Raw genomic sequence first — 24,684 nt, forward strand, 5'->3', positions numbered from 1 at the left:
TTTCATATCTCGGGTGCGATTCAGGATAGGCCTTTGATGCCAACATATAAACCGAGAGAACCATTTTTCTTTTTTTTTTGCATGAATATCTTAGAAAATACAGCTTATGATAATACTTCTCTGTACCGTTCCCTGATACTCGCAACCTAATCATCTCCAGAAACTGGAAGGTCAATGAAAAAACTAGGAGCCATTTTGGAAAGCAAAATAATTCAACTTCACTTCAACTGATCTTTTAAAAGGACTGAAGACTATGTCCCAAATTGATAACAAATTAAAGCAGCAAAGATCTTTAAACTGGGATAAAACCAAATGGCACAATAACGCAATCTGTGGAGATTTTATGAAACACCATCTTTTTGGTTGGAGTTCCTTGGTTACTAGTTGCGTACTAATCTATGATTTCCTCCTAACCTATTGGTATTAAGGCTTGTACCTGTGGTTGTACAGAGGTAGCAGGACACAGAACCTACATTGTATTCTTTTCACTTACATCAAGAAAAAAAGTTTAAGAATATAAATTGTCCAACATAATTGATTCAAGTAACAAAGCATACATACCCCTGACAGCATTCTTTTTGTATGAGTTATTATGTTCTTGAGGTTGTCCAAGATCATTCCATAGTGTATTATTAATTTTTTTCAAGTGCAGTTCAATTTTTCCCACTTTGCTGCCACAGTGCACTAAAAGGATAAACTAGAATTTACTTCTAATTAACAAGGCATAGGGAAGATGGATGCAACAGAAATCTGAATAACATCAAGTTTAAATGGAATTTGTGTTGCAATTTTAATCTGTGGCCACAATATTAATGATAATGAATTTGAGCAATTTGTGTAATGGACGGAAAAAAAAACAAAGCCTAGAGCACAAATTCATAAAAATCATTCTTCAACTTCAGATAATAACTGAAATTTTAAATTTTCTATTTATTGGTACAAAAATGTATTGATAGATTTTTCCAGATTAGTTTCTTATGACATTTCCATTTATTAATGTAAACTATCATTTTTAGAAACAAAATCCTCCCTATAAATTAACTATTTGAAAGAAAATGTTGATAGAGGCAACATATTCTTTAGACAACATTATTAAAATTATACATACCAGATACAACCTCTTGTACTTCATGTCTCAGTTCTATATATAAAAAATGATATATTTTGTCAAAAATACACAACTAGTCATAAAATCTTTAAGACTGACAATGCTGAAGTGAGAAAATCCATCCTTCACACTAATGAGAGCTGAATTCATACTCCAGTTTGCAGAATTGTCACATAGCACAGGACAGAGCTGGACCTGGAAAGTCCCAAATTCAATCTGGTAATTGACATTATCGCAGTACAGGTGTGACATTCATTAACAGTTGTGGGGCACAATGGCAAAGTTATATTTATGTTTTATGAGAGACAAATATGAGAAGGTGTTGGAATGCAATTATTTTCACAACTGAACACCACATTAGATTACTTCAGAAACTATTAAGTTCAATGTCACAAACTGTGCAACCAAAGTTTAATATAAATAGGGTGGGAAATGGAGGTCCATTAGAAAGCTATTTGGATTATTAATTCCAGATAGGTAGTCTTCATGACCATTTCTCTGGTACTGTCCTCTAATTTGAATTTAGATTCGCTGCCTGGAGTGTTGGAATTCAGGCTTTTGAGTTTACATTAACTTTTTATTTGTACCTACGAGCTTTAGAAGTGAAACATTACAATAAAAGATCCTTTTGATTTGAAAGCCTGACCTGAATTCTTTGATGTGGTGTTCCCAGAGCAGGTTTCTTTTCACCAAGATTGATTACTAGCCCATAAAAAACATACAGAAATGCTGGAGGAACTCAGCTGATCTCACAGCGATCATTGGAGGTAAGGATATTTCAGACATTCTGGACCTGAGCCCTTTTTCAAGGTACATACAGGCATATGAATAATGACTGGGGTGGGAAAAGGAGAACAATGAGAGGGGGAGGAGATCAGACCAAAAGACGAAAGGTGTTAATTGGACATGAGGAAAGGTGAGAATTGATTTTCTCTCTGTGAAAAGAGACAGAAGGAAAAGGGAAGAGATAGAGAGAGAGAGAGAGAGAGAGGAAGAGAGAACTAGAGGAAAAGAGATGAAGATGAGAGGGGGTGGGTTTTAATGGAAATGTGAGAAATCAATGTTAATGTCAAACAGAAGATGAGTTGTTCCTCCAATTTGCAGGTGATTGCAGTCTGGCAGTGCATGATACCATGGACAGAGATGCCAGCAAGAGAATGGGACGTGAAATTGAAATGGGTGACCACCAGGAGATCCACGCTATTGCGCCAAACAGAGCCGAGGTACTCAATGGAGCAATCTCCATTGTCTGTTCCCAGTATCTCCAACGAAGAGGACACAATGGTAGGATCAGATGCAGTAGATGACCTCTGCAAATTCACACGTGAAGTGTTACTTGGAAGAACTGTTTGGGGTCCTGAATGGTGGTGAGAGAGGTGTGTGCACCAATGGAGCATCTCCTGTGGTCAGATACCAAGGGGACGACTGGTAGAGAGGGAAGAATGGACAAGGGAGTGGTCCCTGCAACAGGTGAGAGAGGAAAAGAGGGGAATAACACATGTATAGTGGTGGGATCACATAGTAAGTGGAAATGAAAGAGGAGGATCTACCCCAGAGGCTCTTGGAGTATTCTCTCTCTTCCTTTTTTCCAACGTTTCCTTTCATAGACCCAAAAATCAATACTCAGCTTTCCTCATATCCGATTAACACCTTTTATCTGATGGTTTGGACTTCTCCCCTTCCTGTTCTTCCCCTTTTCTCTCTCCAGTCTTTAATTCAGTCGACTACTATCTTTTTGCTTGTACCATGAAGAAGGGCTCAGGCCCGACACTTTGGTAATATATCTTTTATCTCCTATAAACATTGCGAGACCAGCTGGGTTCCTTCAGCATTTCTGCGTGTTTTTTCTATAATCACAGCATCTGCAGATTTCCATGTTTCACTTCTGGCCTTTTAAAGCAGGCCAATAATTAAATGGAGAACTTAAAAGCTGACCTATCTGGAGGTCCAACAGATACAAGATTTAGTTATGCAGATATTTTTTTAGGTTAGGATGAAGCAAGATTCATTGCATTATGAAGACATTATAATGGAATCATATTAAAGCTTATGCATGTGCCAATAAATTAACCATCAAAATGTAATTTGAAGTCAATAAATGGCTGGATGACATTGTACAGAAGTGCATTAAACATGAAGAAGACTCAGAAACAATTTGAGATTATACGTCTACATACGAACATAATAAATAGGAGCAGGAGAAGGCCATATGGCCCGTTGAGTCTGCTCCGCCATTCAATAAGATCTCATTATCGACTCAACTCCACCTACCTGCCTTTTCCCCATATCCCTTAACTTTTTTTAATATAAAAAATTATCTAACTGAACCTTAATGAAGTAGCCTCAACTGGTTCCCTTGGCAGAAAATTCCACAGATTCACTATTCACTTGGAAAAACAGTTTTTCCTCATCTCCATCTTTAATCTACTCCTCTGAATCTTGAGGATGTGTCCTCTAGTTCTGGTCTCACCTACCAATGAAGACAATATTCCTGCCTCTATCTTATCTATCCCTTTCATAATTTTATATGTTTCTATAAGATCTCTCAATCTTCTGAATTCGAATGAATATAATCCCAGGCAATTAAGTCTCTCCTCGTACGTCAAACCCTTCATCTCCTGGATCAATTTGGTGAACCTTCTCTGGACTGCATCCAAGACCAGTCTATCGTTCCTCAAGTATGGAGACCAAAACTGCACAAATTATACCAGATGCGGCCTCACCAGGACCTTGTATAATTGCAGCATGATCTCCCTGTTCTTGAATTCAATTCCTCTAGCAATGAAGTCCCATATTCCATTTGCCTTCTTAATACCTATTGTACCTGCAACCCAACTTTTTGCATTCATGCACAAGCACTCCCAAGTCCTTCTGCACTACAGCATGCTGCAGTCTTTCACCATTTAAATAATAATCTGCTCTTCTATTTTTCCTACCAAAGTGGGTGACCACATATTTACTAACATTGTACTCCATCTTCCAGACCTTTGCCCACTCATCTAACTTAACTATATCCTTCTGCAGCCTCTCCACACCCTCTGTACAATTTGTTTTTGCACTCAATTTAGTATTATTTGCAACTTGGCTACACTACACTGTTATGGGCCCAGAAGACCCCAAAACCCAGCAGCAATAGAAATTCACCAAGACAAATGGTTACCTAAACAAAAGTTGCTTTTAATTTTCTTTAAACATAAAAACAGGATCAAACTTTAACTTATTCCTATTAACTTAACCCCCCCCCCCTTCTAATTCTAAGCACACATGTATGTTATGTGTATACAAGTTCAGAAAAGTTCTTTAATTCACAGTCCAATCTCACTTCTCATTCTTCCAAGTTCAACAGTATCAGGCAATTCTTATATTGTGCACAGAATTTAACATTTATGAATTTCACCAGGCTTTGGTGCTTGAAAGTTAAATGGTTACCACTCAGGAAAGTTCTTGTCATTTTTCAGAGAGGGATTTGTTGCTCATCGGACACAAACTAATTCCTTCTGGTCAGCCACTTCAGTGTCTTGCTGAAGAAACTCTGGTCACCACACAGTTCCATTTTAGTTTCCCTTATTTCAAGTGAAACATTATACAACTAGCCATCTCCTCTTGCATGGACCACAAGAGCTTTGAACAAACTGAACTAAGAACTCACAACCCATCTTCAAAATGGGGTTTTTCCACAAGCTTGCCAGTTTATCCTGTTCCAGTCCCAGCTGCTGCTGCTGAACTGTAGAACTGAATTTTCTCTCTTTCTCACAGAGAAAAGCCTGTTTTACTCTCTCTGTTTGTAACACCACATGACCTTCCTAGAAGAGAAAACTGTACTCAGACAGACTACGGCACCGGACCTAATCTTCAAGTCCATTCATTTGTTGCTTTCCAAAACAATAATCCATTACTCCATACCATATCCAATTAACACCTACTTGTGAAGTCCTTATAGGCATTCATCAAAGTTTTTGCAAAGGCACATGGAGCTTGGACTGCCTAGCTTGAGCCAAGCTCTTGCCCTTTAAATGAGATCTGTTTTGAAGTGTTTGTGACCTAAATTTAAAAAAAACTGCCACACTTTATCTCCTTTAAAACATATCTATATAAAATATAAAATATAACATAATCTGTCACAACACTCTATCCCCTTTTCTAAATCATCAATATAAATGCTGAATAGCTGTGGGCCCAGCATTGGGCACCCCACTTACCACTGGCTTCCAATCAGCAAAACACCCATTTATCCTGACTCTCTGCCGTCTGTTAGTTAACCAATCCTCCATCCATGCCAATATATTTCTCCTGATTCCATTCATCTGAATCTTATTGATGTCTCTTGTGCAGCAAAGACCTGCCCTTTCTGAATCCATGGTGTGTCTGCCTGATGGAACCCCTTCATTCTAAATGTCTCACTATTTCATCCTTAATGACAGCTTCAAGCATTTTCCCGACTACAGACATGAAGCTAACTGGCCGATAGTTACCCGACTTCTGCTATAAATTTTTTTAAAAAGTGGTGTGACATTTGTTGTCTTCCAATCTGCCAGGATCTGCCCAGAATCCAGAAAATTTTGGTAAATGACTACCAGCGCATCAACTCTAACACCCGCCATTTCCTGCAGTACCCTGGGATGCATACCATCAGGACCAGGGGATTTGTCCGCTTTGTCCCATTAGTTTACACATCAATATCTCTTTTGTAACAATTTTTTTTAAAAACGAAACTCACACCTCCCTTCGCATCCCTATCACCACTCTTTGGCATGCTGGGCATGTCTTCCACTGTGAAGACTGACACAAAATATCTGTTCAATGCTTTGGCCATTTCCTCATTACTCAATATAAATTTCCCTTTCTCATCTTACAAGGGACCTATGTTGTCTCTAGTCACCCTCTTGTTTTATATATTTAGAATTTTTTTTTGTAATTGTTTTTTATATTTGTGCTAATTTACCTTCATAATCCTTCTTTTCTTTCCTTACTTCTCGTTTAGTTGTCCATTTTAAAGTTTTCCCAATCCTTCAGTTTCCCACTACCCTTGGCTACTTTGCACACGAGCTTTTAATTTTATTCTTTCCTTTATTTCCTTAGTTAACCAAGGCTGACTCTTCCCTCTCTTATTGCCCTTATTTTTTTTTAATAAAAGGGAATGTATTTTTGTTGAGCACTGTGAAAAATATATTTGAAAGTTTTCCACTGTTTCTTAAATGTTCTGCCAACTAGCCTGTGCTCCCAGTCCACGTTGACCAATTCCTCCCTCATCCTGTTGTAGTCTCCCCTGTTCAAGCATAATACTATTTTTAGATCTAACTGTTGCACCCTCCATCTGTATGAGAAATTCAATCATACTATGATTGCTTTTTCCAAGAAGGTCCCTAACTACTGGATCGTTAATTTTACCTATCTCATTGTGCAATACTATATCTAAAATAGCATTCTCCCTTGTTGGTTCCATTACATGCTGCTTAAGAAAGCTATCACGGATGCATTCTATGAAGTCACCCTACAAACTTCTTTGACCAACTTGATTTTCTCAATCTATATGGAAGCAAAAGTCCCCCATGACAACTGTTGTTCCATTCTTACATTCCTCAGTTATCTCTCGGTTATTTGCCTGTGCCACTGTGTTATTGTTATTTAGACAACTCCTACCAATGATTTATTTTTCCCTTTACTATTCTTAATTTCTACCTTGATGGACTCAACATTCTGCTCTCACTATTGCCCTGATCTCATCCTTGATTATGAGCACCATCCCACCATCTTTACCTTCCTTTCTATCTTTTTGTATTATCTGATACCTTTGAATATTTAATTCCCAATCTTGCCCACCTTGCAACCATGTTTCTGTGATGGCCACTAAATCATATGCCTGGGTACTGATTTGCACTTCGTTCACTAATCTTGTTTCTAATACAACGGACAGTCAGGTAAGTGCCCTTATGCTCATTGTCCTTTTAGAATCTAGTGACCTCTGCATCTTTTGCTTTTGACTTTTCTGCCCTATATTTTTCTTTTTCTCTTTTCTATCTCTAGCTTTAGTCTCTGTACCACCTTCCTCATTCTTTCTTTGAAGGTTCCCTCCCCCTGCCCCATTAGTTTAAACCTTCCCCAACCCCACTAGAAACCAATCTCCCTAGGACATTGATCTTGGCCCTGCCCAGATGTAGACAATCCAATTTGTACTGGTCCCATCTGCTCCAGAACCAGTTCCAATGCCCCAATAATCTGAAACCCTCCTTCCTGCACCACCGTTGAAGCCACATATTCATTCTAACTATCCTGCTATTTCTACTCTAACTAGCTCATGGCACCGGTAATAATCCAGAGATTATTACTTTTGAGGTCCTACGCCTTAATTTATCTCCCTAAATTCAGCTTGTAGGACCTCATTCCGCTTTCTTCCTATATCGTTTGTACCAATATGAACCACAACAGTTGGATGTTCACCCTCCCCTTTCAGAATGTCCTGCAGCTGCTCCGAAACATCCCTGACCATTGCACCCGGGAGGAAATACACCATTTGGGAGTCCCGTATGTGGTCACAGAAACACATGTCTGTTCCCCTTACTATAGAATCCCCTGTAACTATTGAACTACCACTTTTTTTCTCTCTCTCTTGAACAGCAGAGCCACCAACAGAGCCATGATCCTGGCTACTGCTGCCTTTTCCTGATGGGCCATCTCTCCAACAATATCCAAAGCGGTACATCTGTTTTGGAGGGTGATGACCACAGGAGACTCCTGCAATATCTTCCTCTTACTGCTCTTGCTATTGGTCACCCATTCCCTACCTTTCTCTACTCTCTTAAGCTGTAGTGTGACCAATCACTAAATGTGCTAACCACCACATTGTCTGCATTCTGGATGCTCCAAAGTGAGTCCACACGCAGCTCCAGGGCTGTCATGCAGTCTGCCAGGAGCTGCAGCTGGATACACTTCATGCACACGTGGTCCTCATGGGCACTGTCAGTCTCCTGAGTTCCCACATGGTATAAGAGGAGCATGACACAAGTCAGAGCTCCCGTGTCATGCCCATCTACCACACAGGAAGTAATTAGAACACAGAACATGGAACATGACAGCACAGTACAGGCTCTTTGGCCTTCAATGTTGTGCTGCCCTATATATTCCTACCAAAAAAATGTACTAAACCTTTTCTACCCCATAACCCTCTATTTTCCTTTCATCCATGTGCCTGTTTTAGACTCTCTTAATGTTTCAGCTTAACCACCACCCCCAGTAAGGCATTCCAGGCAACCACACAAATTGTGTAAAAAAAACTTACCCCTGATATCTCCTCTAAACTTTCCTCCCTTCACTGGATGTTCATCTTGTCTATGTCTCTCAGAATCTTGTAGACCTCTAAGTCTCCTCTCATCCTTCTATGCTCCAAAGAGAGAAGTCCCATCTCTGCTAACCTTACCACACAAGACTTGTTTTCAAATCCAGGCAACATCCTGGTAAATCTCCTCAGCACCCTCGACACAGCTTCTACATCATTCCTGTAATGAGAAGAACAGAACTGAATCCAATACTCCAAGTGTGATCTCACCAGAGATTTGTAATATTGCCACATGACCTCATGACTCTTGAACTTAATCCCCCAATTAATGAAACCCAAAATCCCATAGGCCTTATTAACTATGCTATCAACCTGCTTGGCAACCTTGAGAGATGCATGGATTTCGACCACAAGTTCCTCCACATTGTTAAGTATCCGACCATTAACCTTGTGCTCAGCCTTCTGGTTTGACCTTCCAAAATACATTGCCACTTTTCTGCCCAACTCTGCATCCTATCTCCATCCTTTTGTAATGCACGACAACCTTCATTCAGCACCATCCACAACTCCTCCAACCGTCATATCATCTGCAAACTTACTGACCCATCATTCTGCTGCATCTAGGTCATTTATAAAAATCACAAAGACTAGGGGTCCCAGAATAGATTCCTGCGGAACTCCATTAGTCATTGACCTCCAAGCAGAATATTTTCCTTCCACTACTACTCTCTGCTTTCTACATGGATGCCAATTTTTAATCCACACAGCCGAGGCTTCATGGATCCCATGCCTCTCTCATGAGGGACCTTGTTAAATGTCTCTAGAAAATCCATATAGACCATAGCCATATTTACTGCCTACCTTCATCAATTTCTTTTGTTACCTCCTCGAAAAAAAACTCTTCCCTTCACAAATCCATGTTGACTATCCTTGAGTAGACTGTACTTCTCCAAATGATCAAAGATCCTATCCTTAAGAAGCCTCCCCATTAATTTGCACACCACTGACATAAGACTTACAGGTCTAGAACTCCCTAGATTCTCCCTATTACTTTTTTAAACAAGGGGACCACATTTGCCATTCTTCAGCACCTCCCCTGTGGCCAAGAAAGACTCAAAGATCATAGCCACTGCCCAAGCTATCTCTTCCCTCACTTCCCACAACAACATGGTGTGCATTGCGTTGGCCCCAGGGACTTATAAATCTTACTGTTTTTAAGATCCAACACTTCCTGCTTCTGCATCTCAACATCATCCAGCACACATGCCTTACCCTAATCAAGATCCTTTTCACTTGTGAATATTGAACAAAGTATTCATTTAGGACCTTCCTAACCTCCTCTGGCAAATGTTGCTTCCTTTATTTTAAAGCTCCCCACCTTTATTTTCATCAGCCTCTTCTTCACATATGCTTGAGGTTCTCCTTAATCCTACTTGCCAAGGACTTCTCATGCCCTCTTCGAGTTTTCCTATGATTTTCTTAAGTTTCTTCCTGGCTACCATATATTTCATCGTGAGCCCTTCCTGTTTCCTGCTTTCTAAATCTAATGCATGCTTCTTTCTTCCTCTTAACTAGTTGCCTCACCTGTTTTGTCAACCATGGTTCCCTGTTCCTACCCTCCTTTCCCTGTTCCTACCCTCCTTTCCCTGCCCCAGTGGGACAAACCTATCCTGAACCTAGCGTAAGTAGTAGCAAAACTCTTCCACATTAGTTCTGTGCTTTCACCCTTGACCATCTGATTCAAATTTACTCATGTTAGTTCCTGCCTTATCGCATTGTTCCCCAATAAATACTTTCTAATTTTGTCTTCTTTAGTTATTGCTAAAGCTCAGAAAGTTGTGGTCACTCTCACCAAAATGCTCCCCCACCGAGAGGTCCGCCACCTGACAAGGCTCATTACCCAGTATTAGATCCTATAGGGCGTCTCCTCTTGTTGGCTTGTCCACATACTGTGTCAGGAATCCTAGAACACAACTGACAAATTCAACCACATCTATCCCTCCTGCAGTCAGGAAGTGCCAGTCAATATTAGGCAAGTTGAAGTCTTCCATAACAATAACCCTGTAACTTCTGTACCATTCAAAATCTGCCTGCTTTATTGTTCCGTGGTAACCCTTGGGCTATTTGGAGGCCTATAGACTACTCCCAGTACAGTGATTGCTCCCTTCCCATTTCTGACTTGCACCCACACTGACTCAGTGGACACTCCCTCTACAGTGTTCTCCTTTTCTATAGCCGTGATACTATCCTTTAAAAAGTAATGTTATCCACCCCACCCCCCTTTTCTACCTCCCACCCTGTTCCTTTTTAAAAACAACTAAACCCTGGTACCTGTATCAGCCAATCCTGCCCTTCTGTATCAGCCAAGTCTTTGAAACAGCCACAACATCCATACTCTTAAGTTCATCTCTTTTATTCCTAATACTCCTAGCATTGAAATAGACATATATCAAACTTTCTAACTAACTCCCTCCCATGCCTGCCATTTTTCACAAACTTAGAACACATTGCATCATGCTTTTTGACCTTCTGCCCTATACTTTGCACATATATTCTGGTTACCATCCACCTGCCAAACTCGTTTAAACCCTCACCAACAGCTCAAGCAAACCTGCCTGCCAGGATATTGGTCTCTTTCCAGTTTGGATGGAATTGTTTTTGTTAAAATTCTTGATGTAACATTATGTCTAGGCCATGTACTAAACTTTCTGTCTCCTTCTTTAATTATAACAATTTTCACCTTATATTACTGAATATTAGCCTGCTACAATACATGATCAAAGCTATCAAAACCATAATATTGTGAGAGATGGGAAAATTGATCTAAAATTATGAACATGGAAGAAACTAAAATTCATCAGTTAATGGCTGTAACCAGTACAAACAGGATAAGCTTGGGGGTTAGGATGCAGGAAAGCAGAGTCAGCACGATTAACATAAGAATCTTCTAGTCTTTGTGACAAGACCATAAGACTAAGAAAAGGAATGGTAAGGTACAATAGAATGTAGGAAGTTGAGGTAGTCTGGATCAGATAAAGGTCTCCTAGTCCTGGACAGAAGTACCAAGTCCTACATATCTAATTAGCTAACCAAACACAGATTTATACATATGAAATTAGCCAACCCTAGATAGAATGAGTCAACTCCGCATACCAAGAGATTGTAGCCCCGAGAATCAGGAAGGTGTGAATAAGGACAATGACATGATGGGGCACCCACAGGATACCCCCTGGTCCTCCAAGTGTACTAAAACTGCATGTAGGCAGGAAGGATTACCTATGCCAAACCCATCCAGGGGGCAGAAGAATGTAAGGGGGAGGGCACTCTGATACTGAAATTGACTGTATAAAAGTTGGGTGAGCCCCAGTATATGTGTGTATTCCCAGGGTAAGGGGAAGCACCCAACTTTTCATTGTTGTTGTAATAAATGTTCTTTGTTCTCAATTTTTGTCTCGAGCAATTTCTTTAAAGGTACTTTAATTTCTAACAAATGGGGGCTCGTCCGGGATCACACTCCCTCCACTGACAGAGTGCCCCGACGACGAGAGTAGGTGCACCCCGGCTGATTCAGCTGGACTCACGGGCGACGGGTGGCTGGTCAGTGGAAGAAGCGAGTGATATCCGAGAAGAGGCATTGAGAACAAACGACGGAAGGAAGCGCACTAGAGCATTACTACTGGAACTCGGTAAGAGTAATTTTACTTGTTTATAAGCATGGGAATAATGGGTAGCAAGGAAGAGAGTCCTGGTTCAGGATGTGAACACCAGATAGCTACGTACAGCCCGCTTGGGTTGATGTTATCTGAGTGGGGCACAGGAAAGACCCGTGGTAAAGAAAAACTGACAATGGTCAGGTATTGTTGTATTGAATGGGTTAAATACCCGGTTAAAGGGAGCTCCGTGTACTGGCCAAAATTCGGATCCGAGGATGAATGGATGTGTGAAGCTTTGAACCTATGGCTCTATCAAAACCAGAAAGACAATGTTGAGAGCAGGGAATATGCAGCCTGCTGGCTCAAGGGACCCATTGAACAACTGGTTTTGAATGAGAAAGAATTCAGGGATAAGAGAGAGGAGGAACCTTTTGTCCCTGAATCACAGGGTTGGGATGTGTTACATACCCTCCCTCCACCTTATGTTCCTCCTATGCCGGCTCCTATCTTTCCTTCCCCTCCTATTACCTACCCTTCTGCACCTCCCCCTCCTCCCCCACCACTAGAGAAGAAAGAGGAGAACCGGAGTGGTATGGTGACTCGCTCACAAAGCGCTCGATTACCACCTCCGTTAACAGTAGAGGTAGAACATTGTAATTCAGAACAGCGTGAGATCCCTCAGGAAGAAGTGGCAGAACCCTGCGATTCACTTCTCAGGGAACAGGAACACAAATCTAAGAAACCAGAAATTAGCTGGATGCGACCCCTGCGGGAGGTTCCCGTGGGAGAAGGTCTTGGGTTCGTAAATGTGCCCCTGACCAGAACCGAAGTACGTAATTTTAAGAAAGAATTAATCTCCCTGATAGAAGATCCCCAGGGATGTGCCGAACAGTTAGACCAATTTTTGGGACCAAATCTGTATACTTGGGAGGAATTAACATCCATCTTTAAGACTTTGTTTACCTTAGATGAGCGGGGAATGATCCGACAGGCAGGCATTAGAGCATGGGATAAGGAACACCAAGGGGGACACGAGGCGACCCCTGGAGAAGTTAAATTCCCCCTCACAAAACCTAATTGGGACAAAAATACCAGTGGTGGCCGCACACTGATGGAGGAATACAGGATTAATTTGATCAAAGGAATCAAGGAATCTGTCCCCAAAGGACAGAACTTCAAAAAAGCCTTTGAGGTTCCCCAAGGTCCCGAGGAGACCCCCTCTGCATTTCTCAATAGATTGCGCACGGCAAATCAACAATATGGGGGTCTCGACATAGAATCCCCAGCAGTGGAACAATTGGTTCTAACGGGTTTTGTTACCAACTCAGCCCCAGACATCAGAAGAAAGCTACAAAAGACAGAAAATTGGCACGAGCAAGGAATTACCCAGTTACTGCAGATTGCTCAGAGAGCATTTGTCCAGAGGGCAGAGGATAAACAAAAAGGGAAAGCTAAAATTCTATTACAAACAGTCAAAGGAATAGTAGCTGACCATCACGAAAAAGATAAGGATTACTGGCCAACTTCTGTACGAGGTGAGGGGAGCCACGGGTGGGGAGGTGGAGACCCCAGCAGGTGGAGGAGTAGAGGAGGATTCCGGGGACGACGTATGCCCCCTAGAAATTTTGGGAAAGATTGGGAAACAGGACCCCTTATTTGTTATCATTGTAGAAAGGAAGGGCACTTTAAAAAGGAATGCCCACTGCGAGCAATGGACACACGTTCCTATGCCTTGATGGAAGCTGATCACGAATAGGGGGGTCACGGTTCTCAATTAATACATACCGTGGGGCTGCAAGGAGAACCGTTAGTTAATTTATGCATAGGACCCCACAGGGATAAGATGACATTTTTGGTCGATTCTGGAGCCGCCCGATCTAGCGTTCTACACCAACCCCAGGGGGTGAAAATAGAAGGGACAGTTACAGTTTCTGGGGTAGGAGGACGAGACTTTCCAGTCCCGGTATTGCGAGAAGTCAGAATTCAAATGGGAGGTAAGATCATAATTGAGGATCTTCTATTACTTCCCCAAGCCGGAGTATGCTTGCTAGGAAGGGATTTACAGGACCAATTGGCTATCGGTACTCGACCTCTACAATCAGGCATTGGAGTACAATTCTATGTTTTAAACGAAGAAGATCGCAAACTAATAAATCCAAGAGTATGGGCAGGAAATGGAAATAGAGGAATCCTCGATATTCCTCCGCTACAAGTCACTTTAAAAGATACTCAACGAATTGTTAGACAGAAACAGTACCCGATTCCGATGGCTGGCCGGAAAGGTTTACAGCCCGTAATTGACCAGTTGATTCAGGACGGTATACTCGAACCCTGTATGTCTCCCTTTAATACCCCGATTTTACCTGTTCAAAAACCAGACGGCACCTACCGCCTAGTACAGGACATGAGGGAACTTAACAAATTCATTCTTGCCCGTCACCCGGTTGTACCCAACCCTTATACCATCATGAGTAAAATTGACCCCCATAATCAATGGTTTAGTGTCATTGATCTAAAGGATGCATTCTGGACTTGTCCATTAGCCACAGAGAGCAGAGACATGTTCGCCTTTGAATGGGAGAACCCCTTTACTGGCCGTAAAAACCAATACCGGTGGACTGTCCTTCCACAAGGCTTTACAGAATCGCCCAATTTATTTGGTCAAGTCTTAGAGCGGGTATTAGATGAAGCTCCTCGGAGAGAAAATTGCCAACTCATACAGTACGTGGATGACTTGCTAATTACTGCAAGAACTCATGAATTAGCTAAAGATTTTACGGTAGCACTTTTAAATTTTTTGGAGAAGAAAGGTCTGAGAGTCAGTGAGTCCAAACTACAATTTGTGCAATCCGAGGTCAAATACTTAGGACATCTAGTTAGTCAAGGAACCAGGAAAATTAGCCCGGAAAGAATAACTGGTATTATACAGATCCCCCCTCCCAAAAATGCCCAAGAACTCAGGAAATTCCTTGGGTTAGTGGGATTCTGTAGAATATGGATAGAAAATTATTCGATTCTGGTCAAATTCCTTTATGATAAGATTCCCAGTATAGGAACCGAAACCCTTGACTGGACGGATGAAGAGATTGAAAATTTTAACTTTGTTAAACAGTGCCTTACGCGTGCCCCAGTTTTAGCGCTACCCGACCTAAACAAACCTTTTGATGTATACACTAATACCAAAGCTGGAGCAGCCACCGGAGTGCTCACCCAAAGCAGGGCTGGCTATAGACAACCAGTGGCTTTCCTGTCAAAGCTTTTAGACCCCGTTTGTCGCGGCTGGCCAGAGTGTATACAAGCCATAGCAGCCACTGCAATTTTGGTTGAAGAAGGACGAAAGATTACTTTCGGTGCCCCTATGATAGTTCATACCCCTCATACAGTCCGCAATATTCTATTGCAGCGGGCTGGAAAGTGGCTCACGGATTCGAGAATCTTAAAATACGAAACGATACTAATGGACAGCAATGATTTGACCTTAATTACGACCAAAACTCTCAACCCAGCAGCCTTCCTCATCTCTCCAACTAATGACCAGCCCTCAAACAATTTAGAGCATGTGTGCTCAGAGGTTATCGACTTACAAACAAAAATTAGGGAAGACCTAACCGATGTCCCTTTAACTGAAGGGGAAAAATTGTTTATTGACGGTTCTTCACGTTGTATTGCAGGAACCCGCTATAGTGGGTATAGTATAGTGGACGGTAAACAGGAACTGGTGATCGAAGCTGGTCGCCTCCCTGGTCATTGGTCAGCACAATCCTGTGAGCTATATGCCCTCTGTAGAGCACTCCACGAACTAGAGAACAAGGTAGGAACGATCTACACTGATTCTAAATATGCTTTTGATGTAGTCCATACCTTCGGTAAGATATGGAAAGAAAGAGGGATGATAACTGGCAAAGGACAAAAGTTAGCCCATGAACAGTTAATTACCCAATCCCTAGAGGCTTTAACACTCCCGTCCGAAATTGCCATTGTACATGTGCGGGGACACCAGACTGGTAACAGTCCTGAAGCTAGAGGAAACAGGCAGGCTGATGCAGCTGCCAAACAAGCAGCATTAGCAGAAAAGATTCATATGTATCAGCTACTGCCCACGCCGATAGAGATTAAAAAGAACCCCATCTTTTCACGGGAAGAGGAGGTCTCAATGAGAGATAAGGGATTTTGCCAGACTGCCGACGGGTTGTGGTGGACAGTAGACGGACGGCAAGTCATTAACAAAGCCATAGCCCGCCAAGTCATAGATCAGTTACATCAACAAACACATTGGGGAACCCAGTCCCTTGTTGATACCTTTGGACGTTTCCTTCACTGCCCTGGCATATACAATATTACTAAACTTGCTACTAGATCTTGTCCCATTTGTCAAAGGGTTAATAAGAAATCGATGCGCCAAGTAATACCTGGCGGTCGAGACATTGCCGTTCGCCCGTTCCAGCGCATACAAATAGACTTTACTGAACTTCCTAAGATTGGTATTTACAAATTTCTCCTTGTCATGGTCGATCATTTTACAAGATGGGTTGAAGCTTTTCCTACCCCGAATGATCGTGCCAACACTGTCATCAGAATACTCATTGAATGTGTCATTCCACGATACGGTATGATGCAGACCATTGATTCAGATAAGGGTACGCATTTCACCTCTCAGATTCTACAGGGTGTCTGCAAGAACCTAGGAATAAAATGGCAACTACATACCCCATGGCATCCCCAAAGTTCGGGTCGAGTCGAACGTATGAATCAAACATTGAAACTCCAACTCACTCGACTTCATGAAGAGACTGGTCTTTCCTGGATTAAATCATTACCATTAGCCCTGATTAGAATTCGGACAGCACCTCGTAAAGATCTTGCAGTCTCACCGTATGAGATGATGTTTGGGCTCCCATTTATGGGGTTCCACACTGATTCTCCCATTCCTGAAGCTAATGACCAATACATTTCCAAATTTTTACGAGGGCTTTCTACTTCCATCCAAGATTTAAAACAAAAAGGACTATTAGCCCAAACACCACCCTTAGACTTTCCTATACATTCTATTAAACCTGGTGATTGGGTTTATGTAAAAGCATGGCAAGAGGATCAACTAAAACCTGCCTGGGATGGTCCCTTCTGTGTACTTTTAATTACAGACACCACAGTAAGAACAAGAGAGAAAGGCTGGACCCATATTCAAAGAATTAAACCAGCTTCTGAACCACAACATCACGACACACAGATTCAACCCTCAACCTGGCGTGCAGTTCCTCATCCTTCAGACCTGAAACTTACACTGCGCCGTGACAAAGTGCCGTAATGTTACATTTATTGTCGTATTTTAATGGTTTATACAGTTATTGTTGTATTTTTTATTGTCGTATTTTAATGGTTTATACAGTTATTGTTGTATTTTTTATTGTCGTATTTTAATGGTTTATACAGTTATTGTTGTATTTTTTATTGTCGTATTTTAATGGTTTATACAGTTATTGTTGTATTTTTTATTGTCGTATTTTAATGGTTTATACAGTTATTGTATTTTTTATTGCCGTATTTTAATGGATTTTACATTTATTGTTGTTTATTCATTTTTTTAAAAATATTGTTCGTTAAATGGATATGTCACTTCAGTACTCGCTATGTTTTAAGTCCTCCTGGAATAGGGTCAGCAGAGGTTACAATTGTGCTCCTTTAGAATGTAGACAGGGCATAGATTTAATGTATAGTCATAGTGGGATATGGGTTAACAAGGGATTCCAATACGGACCAGGGGAACTGAACAGCTTTAGTGGAGTACATCTAATTTGTATCCTAGCCTACACAGGTATTAAAGACAGGAGTTTTAAAGCGATAGCACAAAGGACATGGTGGGACAAAGACAGACAGAATGGTAGTCAGGATTGTACATGTCGCAGAGAGAGAGAGTTAATACATATGCTAATGTACACAGACAGGCTGCAACTCACAAGTTCAATGATACCCATGCTAATGTTAGCAGACAAGCTGCAACACACAGTTAAATCACAAGAAACAATCCCCCCCCCAGCTTGGTCTCTTTTCATCACCCCGTGAAGGGGAGCACCAGTTACCAACAACGTGAGCTGCTTGACACTTTAATATCAGGCTCCAGACAGCCTTCGGAGATCGGTGGCTCTAGGGTTCGGGGCTGAAGAGGACATCGGATACTAGCCACAATTCAACGGAACCGCCTGACTACTGCTACTCGTTCGCTGCTGAAGGCAGCGTCTCTCACAGACTTCGTCAGGACAATGCTTACAAAAGTCGGGTGGTTAAAAGACACTGCTTCAATGTTTCAACGTGAATCTGCCCATGCCCATGTTCAGACGTGGCAACTTCGGACTGATGTGGGATGGACTAGACTCTTTACTGAGAACTGGAGCCTGATACTCGCAACCCTAATAAGCAGCTGGACTCGCTACTCTGACCTTCATGGTGCTCCCCTACCTAAAGACTTTACACAGAGATTACAATTCGGTTATTGACCAGCTGGGTAAAACTACACCTTACACTTGAAAGATCAGTATTACTGATCTAAAAGAAAAGTGAGGAAGGGAGGGGGGGGTGGGGATCAGTCACACTGACACTAGTAACCAAAGATCAGTAACACTGATCATGGTGAAAGATCAGTATTACTGATCTAAAAGAAAAGTGAGGATTGTGAGAGATGGGAAAATTGATCTAAAATTATGAACATGGAAGAAACTAAAATTCATCAGTTAATGGCTGTAACCAGTACAAACAGGATAAGCTTGGGGGTTAGGATGCAGGAAAGCAGAGTCAGCACGATTAACATAAGAATCTTCTAGTCTTTGTGACAAGACCATAAGACTAAGAAAAGGAATGGTAAGGTACAATAGAATGTAGGAAGTTGAGGTAGTCTGGATCAGATAAAGGTCTCCTAGCCCTGGACAGAAGTACCAAGTCCTACATATCTAATTAGCTAACCATACACAGATTTATACATATGAAATTAGCCAACCCTAGATAGAATGAGTCAACTCCGCATACCAAGAGATTGTAGCCCCGAGAATCAGGAAGGTGTGAATAAGGACAATGACATGATGGGGGACCCACAGGATACCCCCTGGTCCTCCAAGTGTACTGAAACTGCACGTAGGCAGGAAGGATTACCTATGCCAAACCCATCCAGGGGGCAGAAGAATGTAAGGGGGAGGGCACTCTGATACTGAAATTGACTGTATAAAAGTTGGGTGAGCCCCAGTATATGTGTGTATTCCCAGGGTAAGGGGAAGCACCCAACTTTGCATTGTTGTTGTAATAAATGTTCTTTGTTCTCAATTTTTGTCTCGAGCAATTTCTTTAAAGGTACTTTAATTTCTAACAATATCATTGATTAGTCAACAATCATTGATAATCAGAATGAATATTAGCATTTATTTTCTGAATTCAACAATGCTCTGACATACCTAAATGAAGGATATAAGAATATTCTTGTTGACGAATTTCTGTCCTTAGAACACCATCTTCTAAGTCCACAATCACGGAATCTGAGTTGATGTCCTTCAAAAAAATTTTGACAAATTAATAAATGGCCTGCTTGAAATTATTAATAAATATTTACAATAATTGATCAATTTTCATTCAGATAGCATTTCAATTATGAGAACCAATGCTGTCATGCCAAATCTTCCCTTTTGAAGGATAGTATTTCATTTTAAATCTAGAAAATAGATGATACTATTTTTTTTAAACATTATATGTTACAATTTCATTTTTACAGGGAATAAATTGAACTGCAGGTTGGTCTAATTTCACACAGAAACAATTATAAAAGTGGACGGGTTACTTGCTGACCAAATAAGTTTGTACATGTGATCTTTTTCTCTGCATTAAGAGAACATCATGGTGGGGAGCTGGCTGATGGAGGACCTCAGTTTTCTTCAGGCTGACTTTCAGGCCAAACATTTTGGCAGTTTCCGCAAAGCAGGAAGAAAACTGAGGTCCTCCATCAGCCAGCTCCCCACCATGACTACCAGCCCCCCCACATCTCCATCGGGCACACAAAACTCAAAACGGTCAACCAGTTTACCTATCTCGGCTGCACCATTTCATCAGATGCAAGGATCGACAATGAGATAGACAACAGACTCGCCAAGGCAAATAGCGCCTTTGGAAGACTACACAAAAGAGTCTGGAAAAACAACCAACTGAAAAACCTCACAAAGATAAGCGTATACAGAGCCGTTGTCATACCCACACTCCTGTTCGGCTCCGAATCATGGGTCCTCTACCGGCACCACCTACGGCTCCTAGAACGCTTCCACCAGCGTTGTCTCCGCTCCATCCTCAACATCCATTGGAGCGCTTACACCCCTAACGTCGAAGTACTCGAGATGGCAGAGGTCGACAGCATCAAGTCCACGCTGCTGAAGATCCAGCTGCGCTGGATGGGTCACGTCTCCAGAATGGAGGACCATCGCCTTCCCAAGATCGTGTTATATGGCGAGCTCTCCACTGGCCACCGTGACAGAGGTGCACCAAAGAAAAGGTACAAGGACTGCCTAAAGAAATCTCTTGGTGCCTGCCACATTGACCACCGCCAGTGGGCTGATAACGCCTCAAACCGTGCATCTTGGCGCCTCACAGTTTGGCGGGCAGCAACCTCCTTTGAAGAAGACCGCAGAGCCCACCTCACTGACAAAAGGCAAAGGAGGAAAAACCCAACACCCAACCCCAACCAACCAATTTTCCCTTGCAACCGCTGCAATCGTGTCTGCCTGTCCCGCATCGAACTTGTCAGCCACAAACGAGCCTGCAGCTGACGTGGACTTTTTACCCCCTCCATAAATCTTCGTCCGCAAAGCCAAGCCAAAGAAAAGAAGAGAACATCAAATGACACTATTAGTTGTTCAACATCAAAAGAGCTCTCTTAATGAACACTCTCATTAGAACCAGGATCAAACTGTGATAATTTGTTGCTTTTCTTGCCATTTTGAAGGAACATCCTACTGAACCCAGTGAAACCTGACAGCACCTTCTGATCTGACTGCAGACTGCTCACACTACTTCAGCATCCACAGTCTGCAACAGCAGGGTTTTTTTTTTGTCAGAGTGGCTGATAATCCATTCAACAACTGGCAGCACTTCATCACAAGAAGCATCTTTAAAGCCATGGGAGCTAACTCAAGGTGGACAGGGAACCTTAGGGCATTAAGGAAGAACATGTCCATGAAAGAACAATCTATGCCTACAAAATCATAAGGGAATCAGAAACAACACATTTAAGATTCACAATGTAATTTAAAGTTCAAAACATCAAAGTTCAGATTTATTGTCAGAGTACATACATGACATCACATGGAGTACAACTCCAATTATCCAAAATGGCTGGGACTGGGCCTATTTCGGATAAACAATATTTTCGGATAACTGGTCTTTTTTTTTAAAAACAGCCCAGTAGCGACAGAAAATCACTTGTAGCAATGCTTAAACAACAACAAACAAGGGAAGGCTTTTTAAAGCATGAAATAATGTTTAATCCTCACCAAAAAAACAACCTGAACAAAATAAGTTAAATCCAATACTAAAAATTCAGAGGTTTTTCCAAAATTCAAACTTTTTTCAACCTGTGATGTCAGTTTGGCTCTGAAAAAAATTTGGATAACTAAGGATTTTTGATTGCTTTGGATATCGTCATTTGTCCAAAAATTTTCAGATGCCATTTTGACTTCAGATTTTTTCAGATAAATGAGGATTTCTGATTTTTTTGAATTGCTCAATTATCCAAAAAAAAAATTCGGAGCCAAACAGATGTCACTTCCGGGTTCAAAAATTTTTGGATAATTGAGGATTTTGGATAATCCAATTTTGGATATTCCATTCAAGCAAGTTTTCAATTTCTCTCCTGTATACTGACTCATCACCCCTTTTTTATACATCCCATGGCATTGATATAATCAGCAAATTTGTAAATGCTGTTGTCGTACAAGCCACATTCATAGATGTCAAATGAGTACAGCAGGGGGGTTAAGCATGAAACCCTGTGGTGCTCCGGTGCTGATGTTCTTGTCAATCCACACTGATTGGAGTCTCGAGGCGAACAAACCCAGGATAACAATTACACAGTGGATATGAGACCCAGACCTTGGAGTTTGCTGAATAGCTTTGAGGGGATGATGGTGTTGAACGTTGAACTATTGTCAATACAAAAAATACACAAAAATATTGTCTTTTTTTCCCTCTGTAAAGGCATGGATATTTCCAATGAAAAATTACCTCTTATTGAAATGTAAAAATAAAATACTTAGTAGGCCAATCAGCATCTGTGAAAATAGAAGCAGCACCCGATGAAGGTAATCAACCTGAAATATCAACTGTGTTTTGCCCTTGACAAACGTTGTGTGGCCCATGATATTCTATTTTTATTTCATATTGCAACAACTGTATTATTTTTGGTTTCCGAATTTATTTGTATGATCAGGTTTTCCAAAGCTTTTATCACTGAGATATGTAACAATGTACTGGAAAACCTTTAGTCACACTCTTGTGGCTGGACTCCTCTTTGCAAGAACATAGAACATGACAGCACAGTATAGCCCCTTCGACCCACAATGTTGTTCCAACCAATATATACGTACCAAAAAGAAAAACCCTATCTGCCTCTTGACCCTCTATTCCATGTGCCTTAGAGTCTCTTAAATGCTCCTATTGTTCCAGTCTCCATCATCACCTCTGTCAATGCGTTCTAGGCACCCACAACACCGTAAAAAAAACCCAACTTATTCCTGATGTCTCCCCTATATTTTCCCCCCTTCACTTTGTACAGATGCCCTCTTGCTATCCATGCTCTGTGAACAAGGTGCTAAATATCTACTTATCTATGCCTCTCAGAATATTGTGGATCTCTCTCATCTTTCTTCGCTCCAAAGGGAAAAGCCCTAGTTTCTGCTAACATTTCCTCATAAGGCATATTTTCCAATCCAGGCAACGTCCTGGTAAATTTCCCTACACCCTCTCCATTGCTCCCACATCTTTCCTATAATGAGGTGACCAGAACTGAACGCAATATTCTAACTGTGGTCTCACCAGATTAAAGGAACTGCGACATTACCTCATGATTCTTGAATTTAATCCCCCAATAAATGAAGGCCAACATAGCATACCTTTTTAACTATCCTATCAACCTGTGCAGTGACTATAAGAGATCTATGGATTTGGAACCCAAGGTCCATGTGTTAATTAGGTATCCTACCATTAACCCTGCACTCTGCCTTCAAGTTTGAACTTCCAAAATGCATCACTTCACACTAATCTGCATTTGCCACCTTTCTGCCCAACTTTTCACCCTGTCTATATCCTGTTGCAAACTATGACAGCCTTCAACGCTATCCACAACACCTCCAACCTTCATATCATCTGCAAGCCTACTGACCCATCCCTCTACTTTGTCGACAGTGCATTAAAAGAAATCATAAAGAGCAGGGGATCCCAGAACAGATCCCTGTGGAACTCCACTAGTCACAAACCTCCAGACACAATACTTTCCATCCACTATTACTCTGCTTTCTACCGGCAAGCCAATTCTAAGATTCCATGGATCCCAAGCTTCCTGAATTTATGAACAAATCTCCCAAGGAAAGCAAAATTCAATCAACTCTCAAGTTTATCACCCCAAGAACTTTCTAATGTGCTACAGTGAATCTCTGCCATGTCTCCCAATTTGGATCTCCACCCTAGACACAGATCAACAAGATACAGCACTCAGAGAAATTATTTCATCAACTTTTCATTTCAGTGAGAAGCAGGTAGCATATCTGCCAGAAGAATTTGTAAATCATGAAAAATATTTCTTCATGGCGAATGATAAATTTTTAAGATATATTTCAGATGACTTATTTATTCATAGGGAGACCACATTACTGGAAGTATTCAGCAGCTAGCATCCTCCAGAGAAACAGTTCTGGGGAACAAAGACTACTTTCTACATTCTTAGACACTCACATAAGTTCGCACGCCAATGACAGGAACCGAGTGAGAAAGAAGTCCCATAGCGTTTGGGACAAAGACACTTGTTTTCCTTACTAGCCTCCGTGCTCCACAATTTTAAATTCACATGTAAGTAAAGTGCACATTCCAGATTTTATTAAGCATTATTTATACACATTTTGGTTCGACCATGTAGAAATTACAACACATTTATGCATAGTCTCCTCATTTCAGGCACCATAACATTTAGGATAGGTAGCTTCACAGGTGTTTGAAAGTACTCAGTATGTTTAGGTACGAGAGATACTCAGTGTTATGGCCAATGAAAGCAATGTTATAAGCCCAGCTTAGGTAACTTAATGACACCACCCTATCTATCTGTGAGACCAAATTCAGGGAACTACATACTGATATCCCTAGGTCCCTTTGTTCAACAGCAATCTACAGGCCCTGCCATTCACTGTGGATGTCCTGACCTCCTTTAACTTCCTAAAATTCTCTTCATATTTGTCAGACTTCAATTGCATCTGCCATACCTTGGCCCTCTTTCCTAAGGAGTCTACATAATAAAATTGCCCAAAGCAAACTTATCATCATTCAAAATGCCCATCAACCTGCACTAAACGTAACCCTTCAATGGATATTTCTCCATTCTTATTATTTAAATAAATTGTTATGTAATCTCTATAGTTGTT

At 41.3% G+C, this 24,684-nt stretch overlaps 1 protein-coding gene across 3 annotated transcripts in view; it reads right to left on the reverse strand.

Annotated features, from left to right (window-relative positions):
• Window positions 1–24,684, reverse strand: part of cyb5r4 (cytochrome b5 reductase 4) — a 121,912-nt gene that overhangs the window by 39,226 nt on the left and 58,002 nt on the right. For all 3 annotated transcript variants that reach the window (XM_069887451.1, XM_069887452.1, XM_069887453.1), the window contains exons 8-10: window positions 19,471–19,564; window positions 1,109–1,141; window positions 562–684 (exon numbers count right to left, since the gene is read on the reverse strand). In XM_069887451.1, the coding sequence (XP_069743552.1) occupies window positions 562–684; window positions 1,109–1,141; window positions 19,471–19,564 (250 nt within the window). The remainder of the gene's footprint in view (window positions 1–561; window positions 685–1,108; window positions 1,142–19,470; window positions 19,565–24,684) is intronic.

The sequence above is a fragment of the Narcine bancroftii genome, chromosome 6 (genome assembly GCF_036971445.1).
Source record: "Narcine bancroftii isolate sNarBan1 chromosome 6, sNarBan1.hap1, whole genome shotgun sequence".
NCBI classification, from domain to species: domain Eukaryota; kingdom Metazoa; phylum Chordata; class Chondrichthyes; order Torpediniformes; family Narcinidae; genus Narcine; species Narcine bancroftii.